The 23,199-nt window shown below is 58.5% G+C and overlaps 1 protein-coding gene across 5 annotated transcripts in view; it reads right to left on the bottom strand.

Annotated features, from left to right (window-relative positions):
* The window catches only part of PTK2B (protein tyrosine kinase 2 beta), a 37,323-nt gene extending 15,235 nt beyond the window's left edge, over positions 1–22,088 (bottom strand). For 3 of the 5 annotated variants that reach the window (XM_082048209.1, XM_082048211.1, XM_082048212.1), the window contains exons 1-6: positions 21,727–22,088; positions 3,953–4,200; positions 2,087–2,265; positions 1,870–1,957; positions 850–929; positions 638–700 (exon numbers count right to left, since the gene is read on the bottom strand). In XM_082048209.1, coding sequence (XP_081904335.1) covers positions 638–700; positions 850–929; positions 1,870–1,957; positions 2,087–2,265; positions 3,953–4,159 — 617 coding nt within the window. In that variant the 5' untranslated portion in view covers positions 4,160–4,200; positions 21,727–22,088. Of the gene's footprint in view, positions 1–637; positions 701–849; positions 930–1,869; positions 1,958–2,086; positions 2,266–3,952; positions 4,237–21,726 lie in introns of all 5 variants that reach the window. The other 2 variants (XM_082048213.1, XM_082048210.1) reach the window with 2 other exon arrangements.
* Positions 22,089–23,199: the final 1,111 nt, after the last annotated feature.

Raw genomic sequence — 23,199 nt, 5'->3', positions numbered from 1 at the left:
GTGGGGACCCCCCAGGAGCTGCAGGCCAGTGCAGGTGGGCATGCACCAAGAAAAGTGGGTGTTGAGAGCAAGGGGAGGCTCCTGGGGGAGAAATCGCCCACCCAGGAGAGGGTGAAAGGTTCCTGTATCCCCTTCTGCATCCTGCCCATCAGCAGGAATCATGGCTGGGGCGGATGAAGAGCTGCAGGGGGATGAAGAGCTGCAGGAGGATGAGGAGCTGCGGGAGGATGAGGAGCTGCGGGAGGATGAGGAGCTGCGGGAGGATGAGGAGCTGTGGGGGGATGAAGACCTGAGGGAGGATGAGGAGCTGTGGGAGGATGAGGAGCTGTGGGAGGAGGAGGAGCTGAGGGGGGATGAGGAGCTGAGGGGGGATGAGGAGCTGAGGGGGGATGAGGAGCTGAGGGAGGATGAGGAGCTGAGGGAGGATGAAGAGCTGAGGGAGGAGGAGGAGCTGAGGGGGGATGAAGAGCTGAGGGGGGATGAAGAGCTGAGGGAGGATGAGGATCTGCAGGAGGATGAGGAGCTGAGGGAGGATCAGGAAGGCTGCCTGCAGCACCCCAGCCCCCGGGGGCTGGCTGGCAGGGATGGGGGTTTGGGGTACGGGTTTTTGCCCAGGGTGAGTGCTGTGCCTACTCACTCCAGGAACTCGAAGTTGGATTTCTTCTCCAGCGCGTTGTGAGGCATGTCCTTGTAAAACCTCCTGCCAGATGGGGGGGACATCAGCCCTGCGCTCGCGTCCCCCCACCACATCCCCCCATCCTGCAAGCTCTGCCGTGCCCCCAGCCCCGTTCCCATCTCCCCCAGCCCTCCCGCTGCTGCAGAGGGGCCAGGACAGGCAGGGACACGTACCTGAGCTCCAGGCAGCCCAGCTGCAGGGCCATGCCCTCGCTCACCTTGCTGGCGTAGTTCTGCATGTACTCGCTGCGGAGCTGCGAGGAGACGCGGGGTCAGGGGGTGCAGGGGACATTCACAGGGGTGCCAGCAGGGGATGCTCATATGGGATGTTCATATGGGATGTTCATATGGGATGCTCCTATGGGATGCTCGTAGGGGATGTTCATAAGGGATGCTGGCAGGGGATGCTTGCAGGAGACACTGGGATGCTGGCAAAGATGCTTGCAGGGGGTGCTCATATGGGAAGCTCGCAGGGGACACTTGCAGGGGATACTGGAAGGGGATGCTCGTGTGGGACACTTGGAAGGGATGCTGGCGGGGATGCTGGTATGGGATGCTTGCAAGGGATGGTCACAGGGAATGCTGGCAGCGGATGCTCACATGGGATGTTTGCAAGGGATGCTTGTAGGGAATGTTTGCAGGACATGATTGCACGGGATGCTTGCAGGCACACACGTAGGGGATGCTTGTAAGGGACGGTCACAGGGATGTGCTCACAGGGGATGCTCACAGGGATGCTGGCAGGGGATGCTCATATGGGATGCTCACAGGGGATGCTGACGGGACATTTGCAGGGGATGCTGGCAGGGATGCTCACAGCGATGCTGGCAGGGGATGGTCACGGGGATACTGACAGGGGATGCTGGCAGGGGACACTTGCAGGGGACACTTGCAGGGTTGGCGCCCTCTAATGTCCCACACTGGGTTGCAGCAGGTGTAGGAGGGGGGTGACAAGGCTGGGATCAGCTGTCCCTGCTGGAGATGCACAGAGACAGCAGCAGGATGGGACCCCAAGGGGCCATCCGTCAGCAGCCCAGGGTGAGGGTAAATGGGCTGCAAGGTCTTGGGGCTCTCAGGACCCACATTTTTGGGGCTGGGGAGGAGGAAACATCCTCCTGGAGGTGGGGAAGGGTGTCAGGGTGGCTGGAGAGTCGAGCTGGCTGGGGCTAGAAGATCCCCAGGGTCACCTCTGACCTGCTGGTAGAAGTAGAGCAATGTGGTCCTGTCCTCTTGGAAGCGCTCCATGAAATCCTCCGGCAGGTAGCGGATCTGGAGGTCATACCTGGCAACAGAGAGCCCCTCCATGAGAACCACACTGCAGGACCTTTCCCTAGAACAGGGCTCGCTGGTCCCTGTGTCCCTGGGTGGCTGTGGGGACACGGAGGGGGACACCACTCCCATGAGGTTCTACCTCCACTCGGCTTCCAGGTGTAGACACTCGTACTTCTCCTGCACTTCGCCCACCGTCAGGTCCGGGTGCAGCCAGTGGATCTCGTCCGACTTGACGTGCTTCAGGCGCAGCCCGTAGCACTCGGCCAGCTTGATGTCGGGCCCAATGCGGCCACTCACCAGGATGGACCTGATCACCTCCTGGGGAGGGACAGAGCAGGGCTGAGACCCCAGCAGCCCCAGCCAGCAGGAAAACGAGGAGGAAACGCAGCAAAATTGCAACAGAAATATCCCCGGAGCAAAAATACAGCCCCAGCCATCTCCATGTGAAGCCTCCAGAGATGCTTCCACCTTGCTCTGCAGCATCCCACAGCCTGGACATGTCTTATCCAACCTCCCAGAGGTTGTTTGGTCAGGGATGAAAGCCCAGTTGGGTCATTTTTAGCCTTCCTTGCACCTCAGCTGAGCTACACCCACTGCACAGCATCAATTGTAAGCAGGGAGCAAAGCAGACACTGGTGTTGCTGGAGAGCTCTGGTGGCCAGAGGGGCCTCTGCTCTCACCCTGGTACCCAAAAAGCCAATGAAAAGCGGATGGTTATTGACACATCTGGTGGCCAAGCTGTTCCTGAGGAGTGACCACCATTCCTGCGCTCCCAGCCCTGCCCTGGGGGCAGCCAGACCTTGGGGACAGCCAGACTGTTGTCATTTCATGGAATCATACAATGTCCTGAGCTGGAAGGACCCACCAGGATCATGGAGTCCAACTGCTGTCCCTGCACAGGACACCCCACAGGTCACCCCGTGTGTCTGAGGACGGTGTCCAGTCTCTTGTTGAACACTGTCAGGTTGGGGCCGTGACACCTCCCTGGGGAGCCTGTTCAGTGTCCAGCACCTCTGGGTGAAGAACCTTTTCCTCATGTCCAACTGACCCTCCCTGGCACATCTTCTGCCGTTCCCTGGGCTCTGTCACTGGTCACTAAAGAGAAGCATTCAGAGCCTGCTCCTCTTCCTCCCCTTGTGAGGAAGCTGCAGCCCCATCAGTTTTCCTCTTATGGTTTCTCTTGCATTTCCCCTACCCAGACATCTTCTTCCCAACCTGAAAAGTCCTCTCCTGCTCCGACCACTCCTCTGAAACCTTCTGCCATGCCATCTCCTCCTGGGGATGGGACAGCCCTGTCCCCCTCCATGTCCCACCAGCTGAGGAACAACCCCCCAGCTCAGCTGTGCTTTGGTCATCTCCCTGTGACTCCATTGCAATGACTGTCCCGAGGAAGGGTCAGCGTCACCCATTCCATGACCCACTTGTCCCATCACTCCCAGCATCACTGTGCCCAGGGATGTCTCCCCCAGGGCAAGGTGAACCAGGGCCTGGAAACTCCTCTTTGCTGCCCACAAAAGGGACCAGCAGCAACTCATTGGGGCAGATCCTTACTGCAGGAACCACCAGTGGGGACAACAGGCCCTTGTCCTCTCCAAGCTCCTATTGGGCCACCACAGATGGCCAAATTTTCTCCCTGCTCTCCAGGTTTTGGTGCTTCTCAGCCATGGGGGCCCACACCATGGGAAAGGGTGTCTGAATCACCATAGAACCACAGGATGGTTTGGGTGGGAAGGGACCATTAAAGCTCCCCCAGTGCCACCCCTGCCATGAGCAGGGACATCTGCACCAGCTCAGGTTGCTCAGAGCCCCGTCCAGCCTGGCCTGGGATGTCTCCAGGGATGGTTCAGCCACCACCTCTCTGGCCAACCTGGGCCAGGCTCTCACCGCCCTCAGCACAAACAATTTGTTCCTTGTGTTCTGCCTGATGTCTGGAATGGAGTCGGCTCTGATGTTGGGTGGACAAAACCTCCCCCGTGCGCTGCCCCATCACCCTCTCCCCACCTACCCGGATCTGCGTCGTGACGGGACACTTCACCAGCTTGAAGTTCTTGCCCAGGTTGAAGCTGTTGCTGTAGAAGCAGACCTTGAGGATGCGCATCTCCTCCTTGTCCATGTCCAACGTCCCCATGCCCAGGGTGGCCTCCAGCGTCCCGGCCAGGCTGCGGGACGAGCTGCTCCGTGGGCGACCCAAGGCCTCGGGGATGGACGTCATTGTCACCACGCCGGGGGTGCTAGGGGCTGAGCATCCCTTCCCTGCGGGACAGATAGGGCGCTGGCACCTCGGGGACCCTGGGGACGGGGTGGGGAGAGGGTCAGGGGGATGGGGAGGCACGTGGGGACAGTGGGGACACCCTGGAGTGCATAGGGAAGGGATGGATGGAAGGGATGGAGACATGGAGGGGGCTGGAGGCAGAGGTGGGGAGGGAAAACAGAGTGGGACAAGGGTGGCCTGTGTCCTGTCACACAGCCCCGGTCACGCACAGCCACCAGTGTCACCCAGCCCAGCAGCTCTGGCAGAGGAGCCTGGTGTCCCTGTCACCTCCAGAGCAATATGTCTGTGTCCTTGTCACCTCCAGAGCAACATGTCTGTGTCCTTGTCACCTCCAGAGCAACATCTTTGTGTCCAACCACCTCCATAGCAATACCTCTGTGTCCTTGTCACCTCCAGAGCAGAACTTCTGTGTCCCTTCACCTCTATGTCCCTTCTCCTCCAGGGAGCACCTCTGTGTCCCTGTCACCTCCAGAACAATGTCTGTGTCCCTGGCACCTCCAGACCAACACCTCTGTGTCCCCATCACCTCCAGAGCAATACCTGTGTCCCTGTCACCTCCAGGGACCCCGGCAACCCCAGCAAGCACCATTTTCTCCCCCCATAAAACCCAGGTAAAAGCCTTGGGCTGCACCATCCCAGCACAGGAACCTGCGGCTGGGGGTCAACAACATGACCCCCCCCAACCCAGCTGCATTTAGCAGAGAGTTTTGCAAAAAAAAAACCACTAAAGAGCAAACTGGGGTGAACAAGCCAGTTCCTTCTCACCTGGAAGGGCGATACTGGTTTATATCAATGCGCTCTTTTATTTTTAGAGGGGATAAAACCCAGAAGCCGGCTCAAAAAGTGTCATTTGAGCCACAAGGGAAGTGGCCTGAGTATTTCTTTTGCTGAGAAAAAGAGTTGAATGGGGTGTGTGGGGCTTGGGTTATTCAAAGTTTTCCTCTTCGGGTGGATTTTGGGTTGCGAGCTGGGCAGGGTTGGCACAGAGGATGCTCTGGGCTGTTTTCTCCGCCTCTCTTGACATGCAGCCAGCTGAGACTAGGCAAACTCAGCTCCCATAAGCCCAGCGAGGGCACAGGGTTTGTCTCAGCCTGGTCGCTGGTTTCTCAGGCCAGCACCGAGCTTTGCAGGGAACCTCAATGAGCAGAAAACCAGCCAGCACATCCCTTCACCTGCAGCCAGCCCCGCGGCAAATTCGGGTTTGCAAAGAGCTGCTCAAACCACTGTTTTGTAGGTGTGCAATAAAAACAATAAAAATAAAAAAGTATGGAAATTCACCCATTAGGCTGTTTGTGAGCTGGAGCCCAGCTCAGCTCGGTCCTTGAGTTACTGATTAAACAAACAGGAGCGTCACAGCTCTCGTGTGTGTCGCTGGGGTTTGCAACACGGAAATCACCCTCTGCGCTGCCTGAAAGGAGCTTGGAGCCAGGGGGGTCGGGCTCTGCTCCCCAGGAACAAGCGCCAGGAGCAGAGGAAATGGCCTCAAGTTGCGCCAGGGGAGGTTGAGGTTGGATGTGGGGAACAATTTCTTCCCCAAAGGGCTGTGGGGCATTGGAACAGGCTGCCCAGGGCAGTGCTGGAGTCACCAGCCCTGGAGGGTTGGACAGACGGACATGAGGTTCTCAGGGACATGGGGCAGTGCCAGGGCTGGGTTAATGATTGGACTTGATGATCTCAAGGAGCTTTTCCAATCAAAATGATTCTCTCAGGGCCAGTGCTCATCAACCCCAGCCAGCCCAGCCCAAACTCATAAATCACAGAATCATTTTGGTTGGAAAAGACCCTCATAGACCATCGAGTCCAACCATTAACCCAACACTGGCACTAAACTGTGTCCCTTCAAGGCCACTTGTCCCACACCACAAGCATGAAGAGCAGGCGGGGGCTGCAGCCATTGCCCCATCACCGACCTCTGCAAAACCGAGAGCAAAGAAATAAAACCCTGCAACAAGAAAAACCCTATAGCAAGAACAGAAACAGCAAGGAGATGTCAGCAGGGACCCTTCCCAAATCCAGCTTTTCTCTCCCCGTTTCTCGTTCCTTGCTGGGATTTGCACCATCATTTGCAGAGCACGTCCCAGCGGTTTGTACAATGACAGCCCCGTGTGCTATCGGGACGCTGTGTGCTGCCTCCCGCCACCGTCGTCTTTTTAAAGCATCTTGCTTGAGTCACCGGCCTAAAAATACACACGGCGTTGCCTGACGCTTTTGGGTCCGTGCGAAGGGGTTTGCTGTTGGTGGTACAACACGCAGACAGCCCCAAACTTTGTTTCCCAGGTAAGGGAACGGGCAAAAAGGCTCCGTATCCTCATGGTTGTGATAGAGCGTGGCTATGAGAGCGATGGGATGCTCAACGTGGACCTGAGCGAGGCAGCAGCATCCTCACCTCTGCACACAGCTCGGCGGGCGCATGGATGTGAACTGCAATGACTCAACACCCAAAACCAAAGCAGTGAAGTTGTATATGAAATGTTCCTTCTCCTGAATAAAATACAGCCTTAATACCCCTGAAAGTTAACTCACCATCACATAAATAAACCTTCAATTTAGTTTTAGCCAATCCATTTTGATTAAATTTCAAAAGACAGATGGAAGTTGATCAGCCATCATGATGACAGATATAAATAATTTATACTCATGTTGAACATGTTGAAACTTCTCTGCATGCACAATTTCAGGAACTTGGGAGCAATCCCCCTGAATGTCCCATCCTTTAAACCAGATCAAAGTATATGTTGTTCAGCGTTTATCTTAGCAACTGCTAGAAGCACAGACCTTGATCTCTACTGACTTGATACATTAGAATTAGAGCGGTGAGAAACAGCAAGGAGAAGGGTTTCTCTAAAGAGCTGAGGATGGTGTCAGAGCAAGGACTAGCTAACAAGCCTGCATACCAGCCCTCTAAGTAGAAAAACTATTCAATTCACCTCTCCACACATTTTTCACACCAGATTTTGTTGTTTGGTCGGTTGGGTTCATTCTTTCCGCTGGCCCGCTCTCTGCAGGTGACGCACCTCGTAACCATGTCCCCTTCTCATGCAGGGACAACCAGGGCGTCCCAATTCGCTCTGGCCACTCCCCAGGTGATATCATGGATGCCACAAGCAACACCAGCCTGCAGACCACATCCCGCTGTGGCCGCCCAGCACCGCGCCGCGCCGGATGAGTGCTTTGTGCTAAATCGGGATCAACCAGCAAGAGGATAAAGCAAAATCAGTAAATCCCCTGTCCCAGCTCGGTAGCAGGTGCAGAAATGTTCCACTGAGGCTTTGCTGCAGCTCTGGGGAAGAGGCTGGTACCCAAAGAGCTTCTCCTCCGAGAAATATCTAAAATACATATCTAAAAAGCAAATCCTGCATCCTGTACCAGAGGGACCCTCGCAGGGGATGTTGCAGTGGGGACAATGGTCCAAGCCAGGCCCCAGGGAAAGGGAACTCGGCTCCTGGTTGAGAGCGGAATTGCTGACTTAGGAAGCTGGTATTTCTCAGAGCATGTGCTGGGAATGTTTTGCTCTGGCTCTTCTTTTTCCCCACTTTCTCTTCATTTTCTGCTTTCCCCATGCCCACAGCATGTCCCCTTGCCCTCTCAGGGAACCCGTGGGGCCAAGGCTGGGGCTGGATGTCCCATCTGTGTCCCGTCTGTGTCCCTGCATTGACGAGTGATGCTGCTGGGGAGAGGGATGCAGAGGGAGAGCGTCCCATGGATAACAGCATCCTACAAGGTGCATCTCATGGATAATATCCCACGGATAACAGCATCACAGAATCACAGATGGTTTGGGTTGATGGGACCTCAAAAGCTCCCCCAGTTCCCCCTGCCATGAGCAGGAACATCTTCACCAGCTCAGGTTGCTCAGAGCCCCGTCCAGCCTGGCCTGGGATGTCTCCAGGGATGGTTCAGCCACCAGCTCTCTGGCCAACCTGGGCCAGCCTCTCACCACCCTCAGCACAAACAATTTCTGCATCATGTCTGGCCTGAGTCTCCCTCTTTTAGTTTAAAACCATCACCCCTTGTCCTGTCACAACAGCCCCTGCTCAAAAGTCTGTCCCCATCTTCCTTCTCAGCCCCTTTTAAGCACTGAAAGGCCGCACTACGGTCTCCCCGGAGCTTCTCTTCTCCAGCTGAACACCCCAACTCTCTCACCTGTCCCCAGCAGAGCTGTTCCAGCCTCGGGTCATTCCTGGGGCTCCTCTGGCTCCTCTCCAGCAGCTCCATGTGTGTCCTGTGCTGAGGACCCAGAGCTGGACCAGCACTGCAGGGGGGTCTCACCAGAGCGGAGCAGAGGGGCAGGATCCCCCCAAACCTGCTGCTCACGGGGCTGGGGACGCAGCCCAGGACACGGGTGGTTTCTGGGCTGCCAGCGCACATGGCCGGGTCATGGCCAATGTCCCACCCCAGCACCCCAAGTCCTTCTCCTGGGGCTGCTCCCCATCCCTGCATCCCCAGCCTGGACCGACACCGGGGTTGCCCCGACCCAGGTGCAGGACCTTGCCCTTGGCCTTGTTGACCCTCATGATGTTCACATGGCCCCACTGCTCCAGCTTGTCCAGGTCCCTCTGGGTGGATCCCGTCCCTCAGGTGTGTCCCCTGCACCACTCAGCTTGGTGGCACTGCAACATTGCTGAGGGTGCTCTCGATCCCACTGTGTCATTGATGAAGATATTAATTAGTCTTGGTCCCAGTACAGACTCCCAAGGGACACGACTTGTCACTGGTGTCCATCCAGACATTGTGCCATTGACCACCACTCTCTGGGTGTGACCATCCAGCCAGTTCCTCATCTGCCGAACAGCCTGCCCATCAAATCCATATCCCTGCATCCCACAGGGAGCATCCCACGGATACCAGCATCCTGCAGAGAGCATCCTATGGATAATATCCCACAGATACCAGCATCCTGCAGAGAGCATCCTATGGATAATATCCCACAGATACCAGCATCCTGCAGAGAGCATCCTATGGATAATATCCCACGGATACCAGCGTCCTGCAGAGAGTATCCATGGATAACAACAGCTTACAGGGAGCATCCTGCTGCCCCTGGGCAGCACCTCTGACCATCCTGGCCAGAGTCCGACAGGGCTGGAGGCCACCAGGGTGAACAAGGGCACATCCCACGTTTTGATGTCCCCTCAAGCCCAGTACAGACACAAGGGACGGCTCCAGCCCCCCCAGCCAAGCACCCCAAGTCTCACAGCCCCTGTACCCCCACCTTGCCTGGGCCAAGATATTAGTTCAAAATAAAGCTGAGGAGGGCAGCAAAGACACTAACTCCCCTCCAGGGTGGGGACACGTCCTATGGGACCTCAAATCATGTCAGACGCGACGCAGCCCCAGCCGGGCACACGGTGACGGAGGAGCCCATGAAACGAAACCAAGAGCTTCCATCGCCACCAACGTCCCCTTGTTGCACCCTCCATGTCCCCCTCCCCAGCCCCTGTTCCCTTCTCCTGTGGGTGACACCCCGAAACGGCCGCTCGGAGCCACCCCCGTCCCGCACCCAGCACAGCACAGACCAGGAAGTTTTTTTCCGGTCGCTCCCACACTCTGGGGAAAGTTCGGTGCCCCAAGTGCCGCTTCCTCCAGCTCCACCCCAGACCCCAATGCACCTGGGCTGGCGGCCACCACCTCGTCCTGCCCCAGGGACACACTGAGCCCCCCCACCCCCTTCCCTGACTCCGTGTGATGAGTGTGCAAGCGCTCAGCCCTCCGCTCACCTTGCGGTGAGGGGCTCGGTCCCACCGTCACACCCTGGGGCACCCATGGGCAGGGGAGCAGGAGGCAAGTGACACTTACAGCGAGGTGGCCGTCCCCTGTGTCCCCACGGTGAGCCCGCGCTGGCGGAGCGGGCGCTTCCTGCTGCGGCTGACAAGTGTGCGCAGAGGCATTTGCGTAGCACCCCGGCAGCAGGCAGCAGGCAGCAGGCAGGGCCCACGCGCAGGCAGGCTCACACACGTGCCGCAAGCGGCCGCTCGAGCCCGGCATACAGATGGGGAAACTGAGGCACGACCCACCCAGCCCAGGACCAACTCGTTTGGGGTGGCGGACGCAGGCAGCAGATGCAGGCAGCGCGCATCCCCCTCCTCCGCAAACCCCAAAGCCCACTGAGCGATGCCGCAACCCCAAAGGACCGGGGGGAATCCAACGCGAGCACCCCGTGGGAAGCAGGGGACGGGGACAATGGGGACTTGTGACTCACCCTGGTCACCCAGGAGGGTCTCTGGCTGCCAACCAGCCCTGTGGGCTCCATCATGATCCAGCGCATCCCTCCCCGGACCATCCTCATCCACTTTTCTCGGCCAAGTTGGATCCTGGCTCCATCCAACCCTGTCCCCGTTGTCCCCCCGCAGTGTGGGGACCCCAGCCCAGCCGGAGTCACCCCAAAGGCAGGGGACAGGGACACCCAGGCAGGGCCCCAGCAGGCAGGGCTGCCTGCTCTGCCCCCCGGCCTTCCCCTATCTATGCAGGTATTTAAATGACTCACGGCTTTATTGCTCGGTTCCCCAGGGAACAGACGGGCTCTCACCCTGTTTGGCACCACACTCCAGCCCCGCTCCCCCACCGAAACCAGTGAGTTTCCACCATTTCACTGGGATAGGGGGTGGGTGTTCCCAGCTTTATCTCTTATTCTGTGTATCTACCCCAAATCTGCCTTGCCCCGCTCCCATCCATCACTCCAGCCCTGTCCCCAGTGGGAAGCAGGGTTTTGCCATCCTGACGAAGATCTTGGCCAGGTATGGAGGGTCAGTGACACAAAAACACGGCGAGTGTCCTCAGGGTGCTGCTGGGACCTCGGTGACAGCTGGGAGCTGAGCTCCAGCCTGGTACAAACCTCTGCTGGGGGGTCCTGCGTTCCATTCCATTCCATTCCATTCCATCCCATCCCACCCCCATCCTCCATCCCCCAGGGCATCTCTCCCCATTCCCACCACCAGGGTTCATCCCTGTGGGATTTCGCACCAGCTGGACCTGGCACATCCCTGGAACACACAAGACAATGCTGGGATGTGACAGCCCTTGGAGGTGGGATGGGAGGTGGGAGAGTGGCCCAGCGGTGGGAGCTGGCCGGGGGCACTGGGAGGGTCCCGCTGTCCCCGTCCCCCACCCCGGGCAGGCAGCACTGGGGAGGATGGGGACCGAGGGCTCCTCACGTGATGTCCCCGCAGAGGAAACCTGTGTTTCGCAAAGCTAAAGGAAATGACACAGGCTCCTGCCTGGCTGCCTGAGCGGGGGTTGAAGCAGGTATAGAAGCACCGTCCCCTCTGCTGAGAGACCCCAAAACACAGCCCCCACTGACACCCCCATGCCCGGTGCAGCAGCTCCCCACAACAGCTGCAATCACCCCCAGCAGATGACAAGCATCCCCCAGACCTCCTCAGGTTCCATCGCGTTTCTGTCCATCTAACACCCATCCTACTACAACAGCAGCCCAGGACCCCTCGTTCTGTCTCCTGTGGGTGGTATCCCCTTCTCCCAGGCAGGCCCCCCACATTTTTCAGACTGGGAAAACATTGGTGGGGTTGGTTTTGGGTGCAGGCCTGGGCATGGACCCACATCCCATCTTCCCCTGCATCACATCACCCCCCTGTATCACATCACCCCCTGCATCCCATCTCTCCTTGCATCCCAACACCTCCTGCATCCCAACACCTCCTGCATCCCTTCTCCTCACCCCGCATGCCATCACCCCCTTATCCAATCTTCCCCATCATCCTATATCCCCCCTGTATCCCATCGCCCCCTGTATCCCATCACTCCCTGCATCCCATCTCCTCCTGCATCCCATCTCTCCATGCATCTCATCTCCCATCCCACATCCCATTTCTCCCTGCATATCACCAGGCCCCATCCCATCTCCCCCTGCACTCCATCTCCCATTCCATCTCCTCCTGCATCCCATCTCTCCATGCATCTGATCTCCCCTTGCATCGCATCACCTGCAGCATCCCATCTCCCATCCCATGTGCCCCTGCATCCCATCACCCCACACACCCCATCACCTCCCGCATCCCATCTCCCATCCTGCATCTCATTTTCCCCCACATCCCATTATCTGCTGCATCCCATCTCCCATCCCACATCCCATCTCCCCCTGCATCCCGTCTCCCATCCTGTCTCCCATCCCATCTCCCCCTGCATCCCATCACCTCCCACATCCCATCTCCCATCCCATCTTCCCCCTGCATCCCATCTCCCCCTGCATCCCACCTCCCATCCCATCTCCCCCTGCATCCCATCTCCCATTCCATCTCTCCCTGCATCCCATCTCCCATTCCATCTCCCATCCCATGTCCCCTTGCATCCCATTTCCCATCCCATCTCCCCCTGCATTCCACCTCCCATCCCATCTCCCCCTGCATCCCATCTCCCATCCCATCTCCCCCTGCATCCCACCTCCCATCCCATCTCCCCCTGCATCCCATCTCCCATTCCATCTCTCCCTGCATCCCATCTCCCATTCCATCTCCCATCCCATCTCCCCCTGCATCCCATTTCCCATCCCATCTCCCCCTGCATTCCACCTCCCATCCCATCTCCCCCTGCATCCCATCTCCCATCCCATCTCCCCCTGCATTCCACCTCCCATCCCATCTCCCCCTGCATCCCACCTCCCATCCCATCTCCCCCTGCATCCCATCACCCCCCACATCCCATCCCGCATCCCGTTTTCCCCCACATCCCACCTCCCATCCCAACGCCGTGACTGGGACCTGCACCCCAACAGCCCATGCGACGGCCGGTACCGGTGACACGTTCCTGGGAAATTAACAACAACAGCCGGCGAGCTGCCGGCACAGCCCACGCGCGGCAGCTCAGCTGGAGGGGCTGACTCAGGCACGGGCACAGATCTCCGTGTTCCCGGCGCCGAGCAGCACTGCCTGTCTGGAGCAGGGATGGGACGAGGCAGGACCATCTGGGGAGGAAGGGCTCACCGGGAGATGGGGACAACAGGCTGCCGGGCCCTGAGGTGATGGGATGCCTGTGTGGGGCTCCCCATGAGGATGCGTCACGGTGAGGGGCTCAGGGACCCCCAGCCCCACTTTTGTTTGGCCGTGACCAACATGGTACCCAGTCTTGAGGATAACATGTCCCCTCTGAGCGCTGCTATCTGCTTCTGGCCACCTCCTCCCCGGGCAGGGAGGCTCTGCAGCTTACCCTCCAAGTATTTGTGGGCCCTGTAGCTGGGGGGGGCACAGCATCCTCCCCCAGGGCCGACTGCCTGGGTTTCAGATGCAAAGTTTGCTACAACCCCCCCATTCTGGTCCGCACCCCTATTGAGATCTTCCTGCCGTGCCAGAGCCATGGGTATCTCTGCTGATCCAACCAGGCGCAATCCCACAGGGGGAAAAGACACCCCCAAGCAGCCCCCGGCTTTGCAGGACAAGGGGTCCACCCAAAATCCCTCGTCTTTTATGCCCAGAGAGAAACAACTCACAGCTGATCCAGCAAAGCTGTGATTTCATACCCCCCTGCAGCTGCCGGGCACAAAAAGGGTCATGGGCAGGCTCTGAAATATGGGATCAAGGTCCCAGGGCTCTGGTGCTTCGATCCTGTGTCACAGGATCATCCTGTGGCCCCCACTCATTCCCGCAATTAATAATGGAAGTATCATTTGGTCCATGTTTTTTTCTTGCACCTCCACAATGCAAACGGGTCCAACACCGCCCCAGCCAGAACGATGCGATTGTGGTGTTAGGAAAAGGGTCAAACATGCCAATAGGCTGCAAAAGCTCCCAAAATCAGGCTGGGGGTGGGGGGGGATCCAAAAGCCTTGAGGAGTGTTGTAGGAGGGATGCGGGAGATGCTTTTTGTTCCGGGGTGATGTGGGGGGACGGGGCTGAGGCAGCATCCCCAGGCCAAGGGGCTGCCGGGGCTCAGCCTTCCCCCCAAAACCAAACCACCCCAGCTCACAAAATGTCACCGGGCTAAAAATAACCCCATAGCAGCATCAAAGCCGCCCCTCGGGGAGGGAAATCAGCTTCCCAGGAGCAGGGTGGGCGTATTTCCCAGGAACCTTGCTGGGGGAGAAGGAACCGGAGCAGGAGAGGGCTCGCAGCATCACTTTTTGGTCCCGGTCGCTAAGTATCCCTCCCGGTTGCCAAGCAACCCCAGGGATCACGGGAGATGCTGCTCATGCTTTGTTTCGGGAAAGGGGAAGGAGAAAAGAGGGTTTGGGGTAGAAAACCCGGGTGCTTACATTAATTCCACTTATATCCATCTCAGCTTCCTGAAGGAAACTCATCTGCAAAACTCCTGGCGGGGCTGTGGCATTTTTGGGGCAGAAATTTCCCACCTGGGTGCAAAGTTCCAGCTCCTCCAGCCCTTCCCCTGCATCAAATGGGAATTTCAAGCCCCAGCTGCTCCGCCACAGCCTGGAAAAGCCCTCGGCCGTGGTCACACCACACAGTGACAGCTGAATTATCTCTACCGCCCTATATGGCTTCACAACCACCTCCCAAGTCTGGGTTAGAGCTGCGCGGTCCCAGCACGCTGGGCTGGGTTTGCAAAATGTGGGAAGTTTGCACGTCCCAGGGGAATTCAGCTGAGATCGGGGGGAACTTCATTGCTGTCGTTTAATTAAGCATTTTCTTCTCTTGCTCGGCAATCGTTTCCATGGGGTGCTATCACGCAGCCGCACGGGCTTACGCACGACCGGCTCGCCACCAAACTTCAAGTCTCTTTGCAAAGTTTTCAGCCCTTTTCTCAGACAGATAAGCATTTTTACTCACATTTTTTAAAAATCAAATAACCCAAGTGATGCCCTGAGGCACCTTCAACCCTCTGCCCGCCTGACCTGAGCTGCAGATGGACCAGCTCAGGCTAAATATCGATGTTTATCCCCCTTGAACTCCCTCAATTTCTACACTTCTTCCAGTATGAGGTCTCTAATTTTTTATGTCAAGGGGTTTTTTTGACTTGTGGCCAGGAGCGCAGGTCCCGGGGGGGGAGATGTGGCTTCGTTTCATGTCACCCCCTTTTGGGATGCAACGGAGCACCCCCCACCGTCTCTGCAAGGGGAAGGGTGTGGGGATTTCCCACCTGAAATCCCTCGGTGCTTCAGCCTCTGGAGATCAAACCAGCAGCAAAACATCCCGATATGTGCCAGATGGAAATTCCCCGGGTGCTGGAAGCCGCCCCAGCAGGGCCCCATGGGGACCGGCCAGATCCTGGCAGGTATTTTGCCTCTGGCTCTAGTGGCAGAGGGAGGGGAAGGCAAATCCCCTTCCTCCTCCTGGTTTGACTGCAAATTAATTAATTAGCTAATTAATTAATTAGTTATATTTCCTCCATGCAGTTAGAAACCTTTCTTTTCCATAGCCAGCACGGTCACTGTTTGTGTTTAGTTTGAGAACACGCAGATAACACCCCAGGACAGAGTTTTCATTGCTGTTTTCTGAGAGCCCGGGTCTGTGCCCACAGGTGTGGGGCAGCGGGAAGGGGACGCGATGGGACAGACCTTGGTTGACACCGGGTTGATCGGTGACAATACTCCATGCCATCAGCATCATTTAAGGAGAGTCAGGAATCTTTCACCTTCGGGTTTTTTGGAACCAGGATGGAGACCTGTTTGGGAGTTTATTTATTTCAGCCTTTCATCCGCCTTTTTTTGCAGAGAAATCTGGGCCCTTTCTGCCTTTTTCTCTCTTTTCTCCCTGAATCAGCTGTTTGGGATCAGGTTCTGCTGCCTGGGACTGGCTGCTCGGTGCAGACAGTTTGTGAGCAATTGCACTGAGCATCTTTTACTTTATATTCTATTTCCATTTTATACATCTTATTACTCGTAGTGTATTTTGTTTTTTATTAAACGGTTCATCTCGATCCGCAAGTTTCTCCCTTCCCTTTTGATTCTCTCTCCTGTTCTGGGGTGAAGGGGGTGAGCAAGCAGCTCTATTGCTACATTACCAGCTCGGGTTAAACCACAGCAGCTGCTCAATGCCAAGGGAAGGGATGGCGGCCTTGGGGTTGGTTTGCATGGGGTAGAGCTGGGCAGGGGGAGAGGGACGTGCAACGAGCTGGGTGGGCAGCGTGGCAAGATGTGCAATGTGACATGGCGTGCAGTATGGCAGGATGTGCAGTATGGCAGGGTGTGCAGTATGGCAGGGCGTGCAGTATGGCAGGATGTGCAGTATGGCAGGGCGTGCAGTATGGCAGGATGTGCAGTATGGCAGGGCGTGCAGTATGGCATGGTGTGCAGTATGGCAGGGTGTGCAGTATGGCAGGGTGTGCAGTATGGCATGGTGTGCAGTATGGCATGGTGTGCAGTATGGCAGGGTGTGCAGTATGGCACGGTGTGCAGTATGGCAGGGCGTGCAGTATGGCATGGTGTGCAGTATGGCATGGCATGCAGCATGGCAGGGTGTGCAGTATGGCAGGGCGTGCAGTATGGCACGGTGTACGGTATGGCAGGGTGTGCAGTATGGCAGGGTGAGCAGCATGGCATGGTGTGCAGTATGGCAGGGTGTGCAGTATGGCATGGTGTGCAGTATGGCATGGTGTGCAGTATGGCAGGGCGTGCAGTATGGCACGGTGTACGGTATGGCATGGTGTGCAGTATGGCAGGGTGTGCAGTATGGCAGGGCGTGCAGTATGGCAGGGTGTGCAGTATGGCACAATATGCAGCATGGCAGGGTGTGCAGTATGGCACGGTGTGCAGTATGGCATGGTGTGCAGTATGGCATGGTGTGCAGTATGGCACGGTGTGCAGTATGGCAGGATGTGCAGTATGGCAGGGTGTACGGTATGGCATGGTGTGCAGTATGGCACGGTGTGCAGTATGGCAGGGTGTGCAGTATGGCATGGTGTGCAGTATGGGATGGTGTGCAGTATGGCACGGTGTGCAGTATGGCATGGCGTGCAGTATGGCATGGTGTGCAGTATGGCATGGTTTGCAGTATGGCACGGTGTACGGTATGGCACGGTGTACGGTATGGCATGGTGTGCAGCATGGCAGGGTGTGCAGTATGGCACGGTGTGCAGTATGGCACGGTGTGCAGCATGGCAGGGTGTGCAGTATGGCACGGTGTGCAGTATGGCACGGTGTACGGTGTGGCATGGTGTGCAGTATGGCAGGGTGTGCAGTATGGCAGGGTGTGCAACAGGGTACGGCGTGAAGTGTGGCTGGTCCATGGAGTGTGGCAAAGCATGCAACATGGCCAGGTGTGCAATGTGGCCAGGTGTGCAACGTGGCACAGAGTGCAGCACGACTGGGTGGGCAGCGTGACCAGGTGTGCGGTGTGGCCGGGTGTGCACGTGCAGCGTGACACAGCGTGCAGCACGGCTGACGTGCAGCTAGGCCGGGTGTGCAGTGTGGCAAGACGTGCAGTGCGGCACAATGTGCAGCACGCCTGGGTGTGCATGTGTAACATGGCTGTATGTGCAACATGGCAAGCAGGGACAAGGGCAGGGGACAGTGCAACGTGGCTGGGTGTGCAAGTGCAATGTGGCTGGGTGTGCATGTGGCATGTACAACATGGCACAGTGTGCAGCTTGGCCGGGTGTGCAACGTGGCTGGGTGTGCATGTGCAACATGGCTGCATGTGCAACGTGGCTGGGTGTGCAAGCGCAGTGTGGCTGGGCGTGCATGTGCAACATGGGACGGTGTGCAGCACGGCTGGGCGTGCAGCATGGTCGGGTGTGTGACGTGGCTGGGTGTGCATATGCAGCGCGGCTGGGTGTGCAACGTGGCTGGGTGTGCAAATGCAATGTGGCTGGATGTGCATGTGCGGTGTGGCTGGGTGTGTATGTGCAACATGGCACAGTGTGCAGCATGGCCAAGTGTGCAATGTGTCCGGGTGTGCATGTGCAACATGGCACAGTGCGCAGCATGGTTGGGCATGGAGCATGGTTGGCTGTGCAATTTGGCTGGATGTGCAATTTGGCTGGATGTGCAATTTGGCTGGGTGTGCATGTGCAGCACGGCTGGGTGTGCAATGTGTAACATGGCTGGGTGTGCAGTGTGTCTGGGTGCGCATGTGCAACATGGCACAGGGTGCAGCATGGTCGGGTGTGCGGTGTGGCTGGGTGTGCAAGTGCAGCGTGGCTGGGTGTGCATGTGTAACATGGCACAGTGTGCAATGCGGCCGGGTGTGCATGTGCAGCACGGCACAGTGTGCAGCATGGCTGAGCATGCAGCTAGGCCGGGAGTGCAATGTGGCAAGATGTGCGGCGTGGCACAGTGTGCACCATGGCTGGGTGTGCAACATGCCGAGGTGTGCATGTACAATGTGCCTGGGTGTGCATGTGCAACATGGCACAGTGTGCAACATGCCGGGGTGTGCATGTACAACGTGCCGGGGTGTGCATGTGCAACATGGCTGGGTGTGCAACATGCCGAGGTGTGCATGTACAATGTGCCTGGGTGTGCATGTGCAACATGGCACAGTGTGCAACATGCTGGGGTGTGCATGTACAATGTGCCTGGGTGTGCATGTGCACCATGGCTGGGTGTGCAACATGTTGGGGTGTGCACGTACAACGTGCCGGGGTGTGCACGTGCAACATGGCACAGTGTGCAACATGCCGGGGTGTGCACGTACAACGTGCCGGGGTGTGCACGTGCAACATGGCACAGTGTGCAACATGCCGGGGTGTGCATGTACAACGTGCCGGGGTGTGCACGTGCAACATGGCTGGGTGTGCAACATGCCGGGGTGTGCATGTACAACGTGCCTGGGTGTGCACGTGCAACATGGCACAGTGTACAACACTCCAGGGTGTGCATGTACAATGTGCCTGGGTGTGCATGTGCAACAGGGCACAGTGTGCAACATGCCGGGGTGTGCATGTACAACGTGCTTGGGTGTGCATGTGCACCATGGCTGGGTGTGCAACATGCCGGGGTGTGCATGTACAATGTGCCTGGGTGTGCATGTGCAACATGGCACAGTGTGCAACATGCTGGGGTGTGCATGTACAACGTGCCTGGGTGTGCATGTGCAACATGGCTGGGTGTGCATGTGCAACACGGCTGGCTGTGCAACGTGTCGGGGTGTGCATGTGGAACATGGCACAGTGTGCAACATGCCGGGGTGTGCATGTACAACGTGCCTGGGTGTGCATGTGCAACATGGCTGGGTGTGCAACATGCCGGGGTGTGCATGTACAATGTGCCTGGGTGTGCATGTGCAACATGGCACAGTGTGCAACGTGGCTGGGTGTGCAAGGTGGCACCGTGTGCTGGGCACGCGTCTTGGCCAGGTGTGCAATGTGGCAAGATGTGCAGCGTGGCTGGGTGTGCGACAGGGCGAACCGTGCGGTGTGGCTGGTCATGCCATGCAGAAATCAAAGCGTGCGACGTGTCGGGGTGTGCAGGGCAGGGGACAGGCAGGGACGGGGCAGGGGACCGGCAGGGACAGGGCAGGGGACAGGCAGGGACAAGAGCAGGGGGCAAACAGGGGCAAGGGCAAGGGACAGGCAGAGCTCTCCTGCAGCAATTAACAGCGCCAAGATCCCCAAAACCTCCCTGGAAATCACCTCCCGGGGGCAGAGCATCACTGTGCCACTCTAAGGAGCAAAGTGGACACTCTTAGGCCCCTGTTTTTGGCTTCTCCCCAGGATGAAATAACTCACACTCTAAAAATGTCGTGTTTTTCGTGCCTTCAAGCGGCTCTTTGCTCAAAGCTGCGGCCTCCGGGGTGCACAGACCAGCGAAACAGCCCGTACGCAAATCTGCAGCACTTCCTTCCCCCCGGCCCCGCTCTGCACGTCGCAGCCACCCCGGTTCACCCAGCGCACCCGCTAACCTGCCGCACTGGTGGCTACAGCTGGGGAACGCGGCTGCTGGGCTTTCCCTCTGCGGGAACCAGTTCTGCTGAAAGTTGGGGGGGGAGGGTTTTAGCCATTTTTTAACACGAAACATAGCAAACCGCCCCGAAACTGAGTCCAGTGAGGCTTCCCCACGGGGCTGACGGGAGCCACATCTCCAACGTGTCATGTTCCTGTTCCCCCTTTGAAGCCGCTTCCTCAAACAGAGCCCAGTGACTTCGCTGCGATGCCACCAGCGCTGTCCCACAGGAGCCGCGGGAGGATTTTCCTGGGGAAAAACCCCATTTTTTCCCCCGTATTCCCCAGGGAAGGGTCTCCCTGGGATTTTTGTGCATGCCGGGATGGCTCGGTGGAGATGTGGGGATCACACAGGCTCTACCACCCTTGTGATTTCCAACACGAGCACGGCTTTGCAGGGAAGGCTCCCAGCTCCGTCGCCCTCATGAGTAATAACCCAGCCGGGGAAAAAGCAAAGTGATTCAGACGCTGCTTTTCCCAGCCCCCAGCGCCTGGAAGAACCTTTGATGCTGAATATTAATAATAGGCGAGCGCAAAGGCATGGGAATGTAGAGCTTGGGGACGGTGACACTTGTGCCCCCGCACGTGTGTGTGTCACTAGTGTGTGCAAAGCATCACTGGTTAAAGTGAGGGTGTGTTCCCCGTGCACACACGCATTGTGCATTGTCCTTTGCAGTGGCAGCAAGGAGGGGTATGTGACAGATGGGACACTGTCCCCTCCCCGACAGACCTCTGGTCACCTCGTCCTGCAAATACCCCTCTGCTGGGTGCAGTTTCGGGTCAACAAGGGGCTGGAGGAGCCTCACAGCATCACCTTGTCCATGAAGCCACCGCCACTGACCTCTCCCCACCTCCCTGCCCTAACGTCGGTGTCTCGTCCCCTGTGGTCCCACCACCAGCGTACAGCATGCACACAACTGTCACCGGCTCCCTGCCACCTCCTGGGGACAGTCCCAGCCCCATGTGGCACCTCCAAGCCTTTCAAGTCCTTCCCGATCCCTGGACAAGATGCCAGACATAGAGTCACAGAATCATCGAATCACAGGATGGTTTGAGTTGAAGGGACCGTTAAATCTCCCCCAGCCCCCCCTGCCATGAGCATGGACATCTGCACCAGCTCAGGCTGCTCAGAGCCCCGTCCAGCCTGGCCTGGGATGTCTCCAGGGATGGTTCAGCCACCACCTCTCTGGCCAACCTGGGCCAGGCTCTCACCACCCTCAGCATCAAAAATCCCCTGATGTTCCTGTCCTGGGGGATCCAACCCTTTCCAGCCGGGGGGTACGGAGCAGAGGGACCCGACCAGGGCTGGGGTAGGAGGAGCAGCATGTCCCTGGGGGACCCTCTGCCAGGACAATGTGTCCCCGGCTGCATCCCACCCCAGGAAAAAGCACATGGGGCTGTTCCATTAGCCCCCTTGGACCACAACGCTCCCGTCTCCAGCTTTGCCCGCTGTGCTATGCCGGGGAGCACAGACGGACACGTTCACCAGCAGGAACCGCCCCGCCGCTGGGCAAATATTGAGACAGCAGAGCCCGGGCACCTCCCGATCGCTGCGCCCCGTCCCCGAGCTCCCGAGCACCCCAACACCGCTGTCCCCTCCACACGGGGACCCCCAACACGGGTAGGGTGCCCCTCTCCTGCACCCATGCCCTGCCTGTCCTCGCTCGGCTCTCCCTGTTTCCCCAGCACCCAAGTGTCCCCCGGGGGGAAGCTGAGACTCTCACCTTGGCGGGGGTGCCTTGGCCCCCCGGCTGGTGGCAGGGACAGGGGGTGGCGTCGCCGGCGGGGCCGGTTGTCCCGGTGGGTGCGTGTCCCGCGGGTTGGCACGGGTGAAACCACTCCTCCTGCCGCCCGCTTCCGGAACGGGCTCGCCGGGGCTGGCGGTGCCAAGGAGGAAGAGGAAGGCGAGGAAGGCCCGGGACCCCTCGGCTGCCCACCCAGCCTTCCCCTGCGGGCGGGTTGGGGCAGGTTGTGGGATCAGGCAGGAATTTGGGCAGAGAGCCCGAGGCAGCCGGCGCTGGAGCTGGTTCCGCTCGTACCCGGCAGGAGCTGGCAGGCTGCCCATGGGGCTCCCGCCACAAGGGTGTCCCCCAAAAACCGCCCCAGCGCTGCGGAAGAACCTGTGGCAGCAGGAAGGATGATGGCGCAAGAGCTGCTGGGGACAATGTTCCTCATCATGGGGTGGCCATCCAGCACTGTCACACCCCCAGGGCACAGCAACAGCTCCCTGCTTCTGGGGTGCACCAGGCCCCCCTTAACGCTGCTTTAACGCTGCTCTGAGGACCCCCCATGGCTGAACATCCCCAGAAAACGTGACCCCAGGGTGGTTTGGGCAGCTCTGGGGATGCCGCAGGGCCGAGGAAGAGCTGGAGGAAGAGGGGAGCAATGGGGTGCAGCTCATGCCCCCCCCATGCAGTGGGGCAGCCACGATCCCAGGGAGCACTGGAGGTGGTGGGGGGCACCCCCATGCCGAGCGGGAACAGGGAAGCGGTGGGGTGAAGCAGTTCCCCAAATCCCAGGCTGGGCTTTGTGGGGTCCCGGGGAGCTGCAGCCCCCCCGGGTTTCCCCCACCCATTCCTCAGCAGGTGCCTTGTGGGGTCACCCCATTGGTGGCTGCTCCTCGGCACAGTGGGGTCCCCCCTGTGAGGGCATCCCCTGCCTTGGAGAGGCGTTCAGAGGCAGCTGTCACCCCATCTCCCTTAGCAGCTCAGCTCCCCCTGCTCCCCAAATTAACCCCCCATGAGGTGTGATGCCTGGGAGTGACTGATGCTACACCCAGACACGGCCCCAACCCGCTACAGCCGCTGGCACAGTCGGAACATCCCTGAGACAGCACAGAGGGAACCCCAGGAGACGGGTCGGGAAAGAGGGACAGACCAAAAAGCTTCTGGACATGAGCAAGACCCTCTGCAGGGCCACGAGAGCTTCGCACGGACACGTGTCAAGCACCGTCACCCCGTTCCCAGCCCGGCAGCCGTGCCCGGAGCTCCCGCAGCCGCTCTCCCACGCACGAGCGCGGCGCTGACAGCCTGCGCCCACTCTCCTGCCCGACGCCAGCCAGCGATCGAAACGCCTGAATATCGACAAAGGGATGGAGCCACCTCCGCATCCCCCGCAAGGGGCAGAGGGGGCAAGGGGGGCAGCTGGGGGGGCAAAGGGAGACCACCGGCTGCGGGGACCCCTCTGCTCGCTGCTGT

Source organism: Streptopelia decaocto, assembly GCF_964273445.1.
Source record: "Streptopelia decaocto genome assembly, chromosome: 3".
Classification (NCBI taxonomy): Eukaryota; Metazoa; Chordata; class Aves; order Columbiformes; family Columbidae; genus Streptopelia; species Streptopelia decaocto.
The sequence above is the reverse complement of the archived record's forward strand: the minus strand, read 5'-3'. Positions and strand labels throughout refer to the sequence as shown.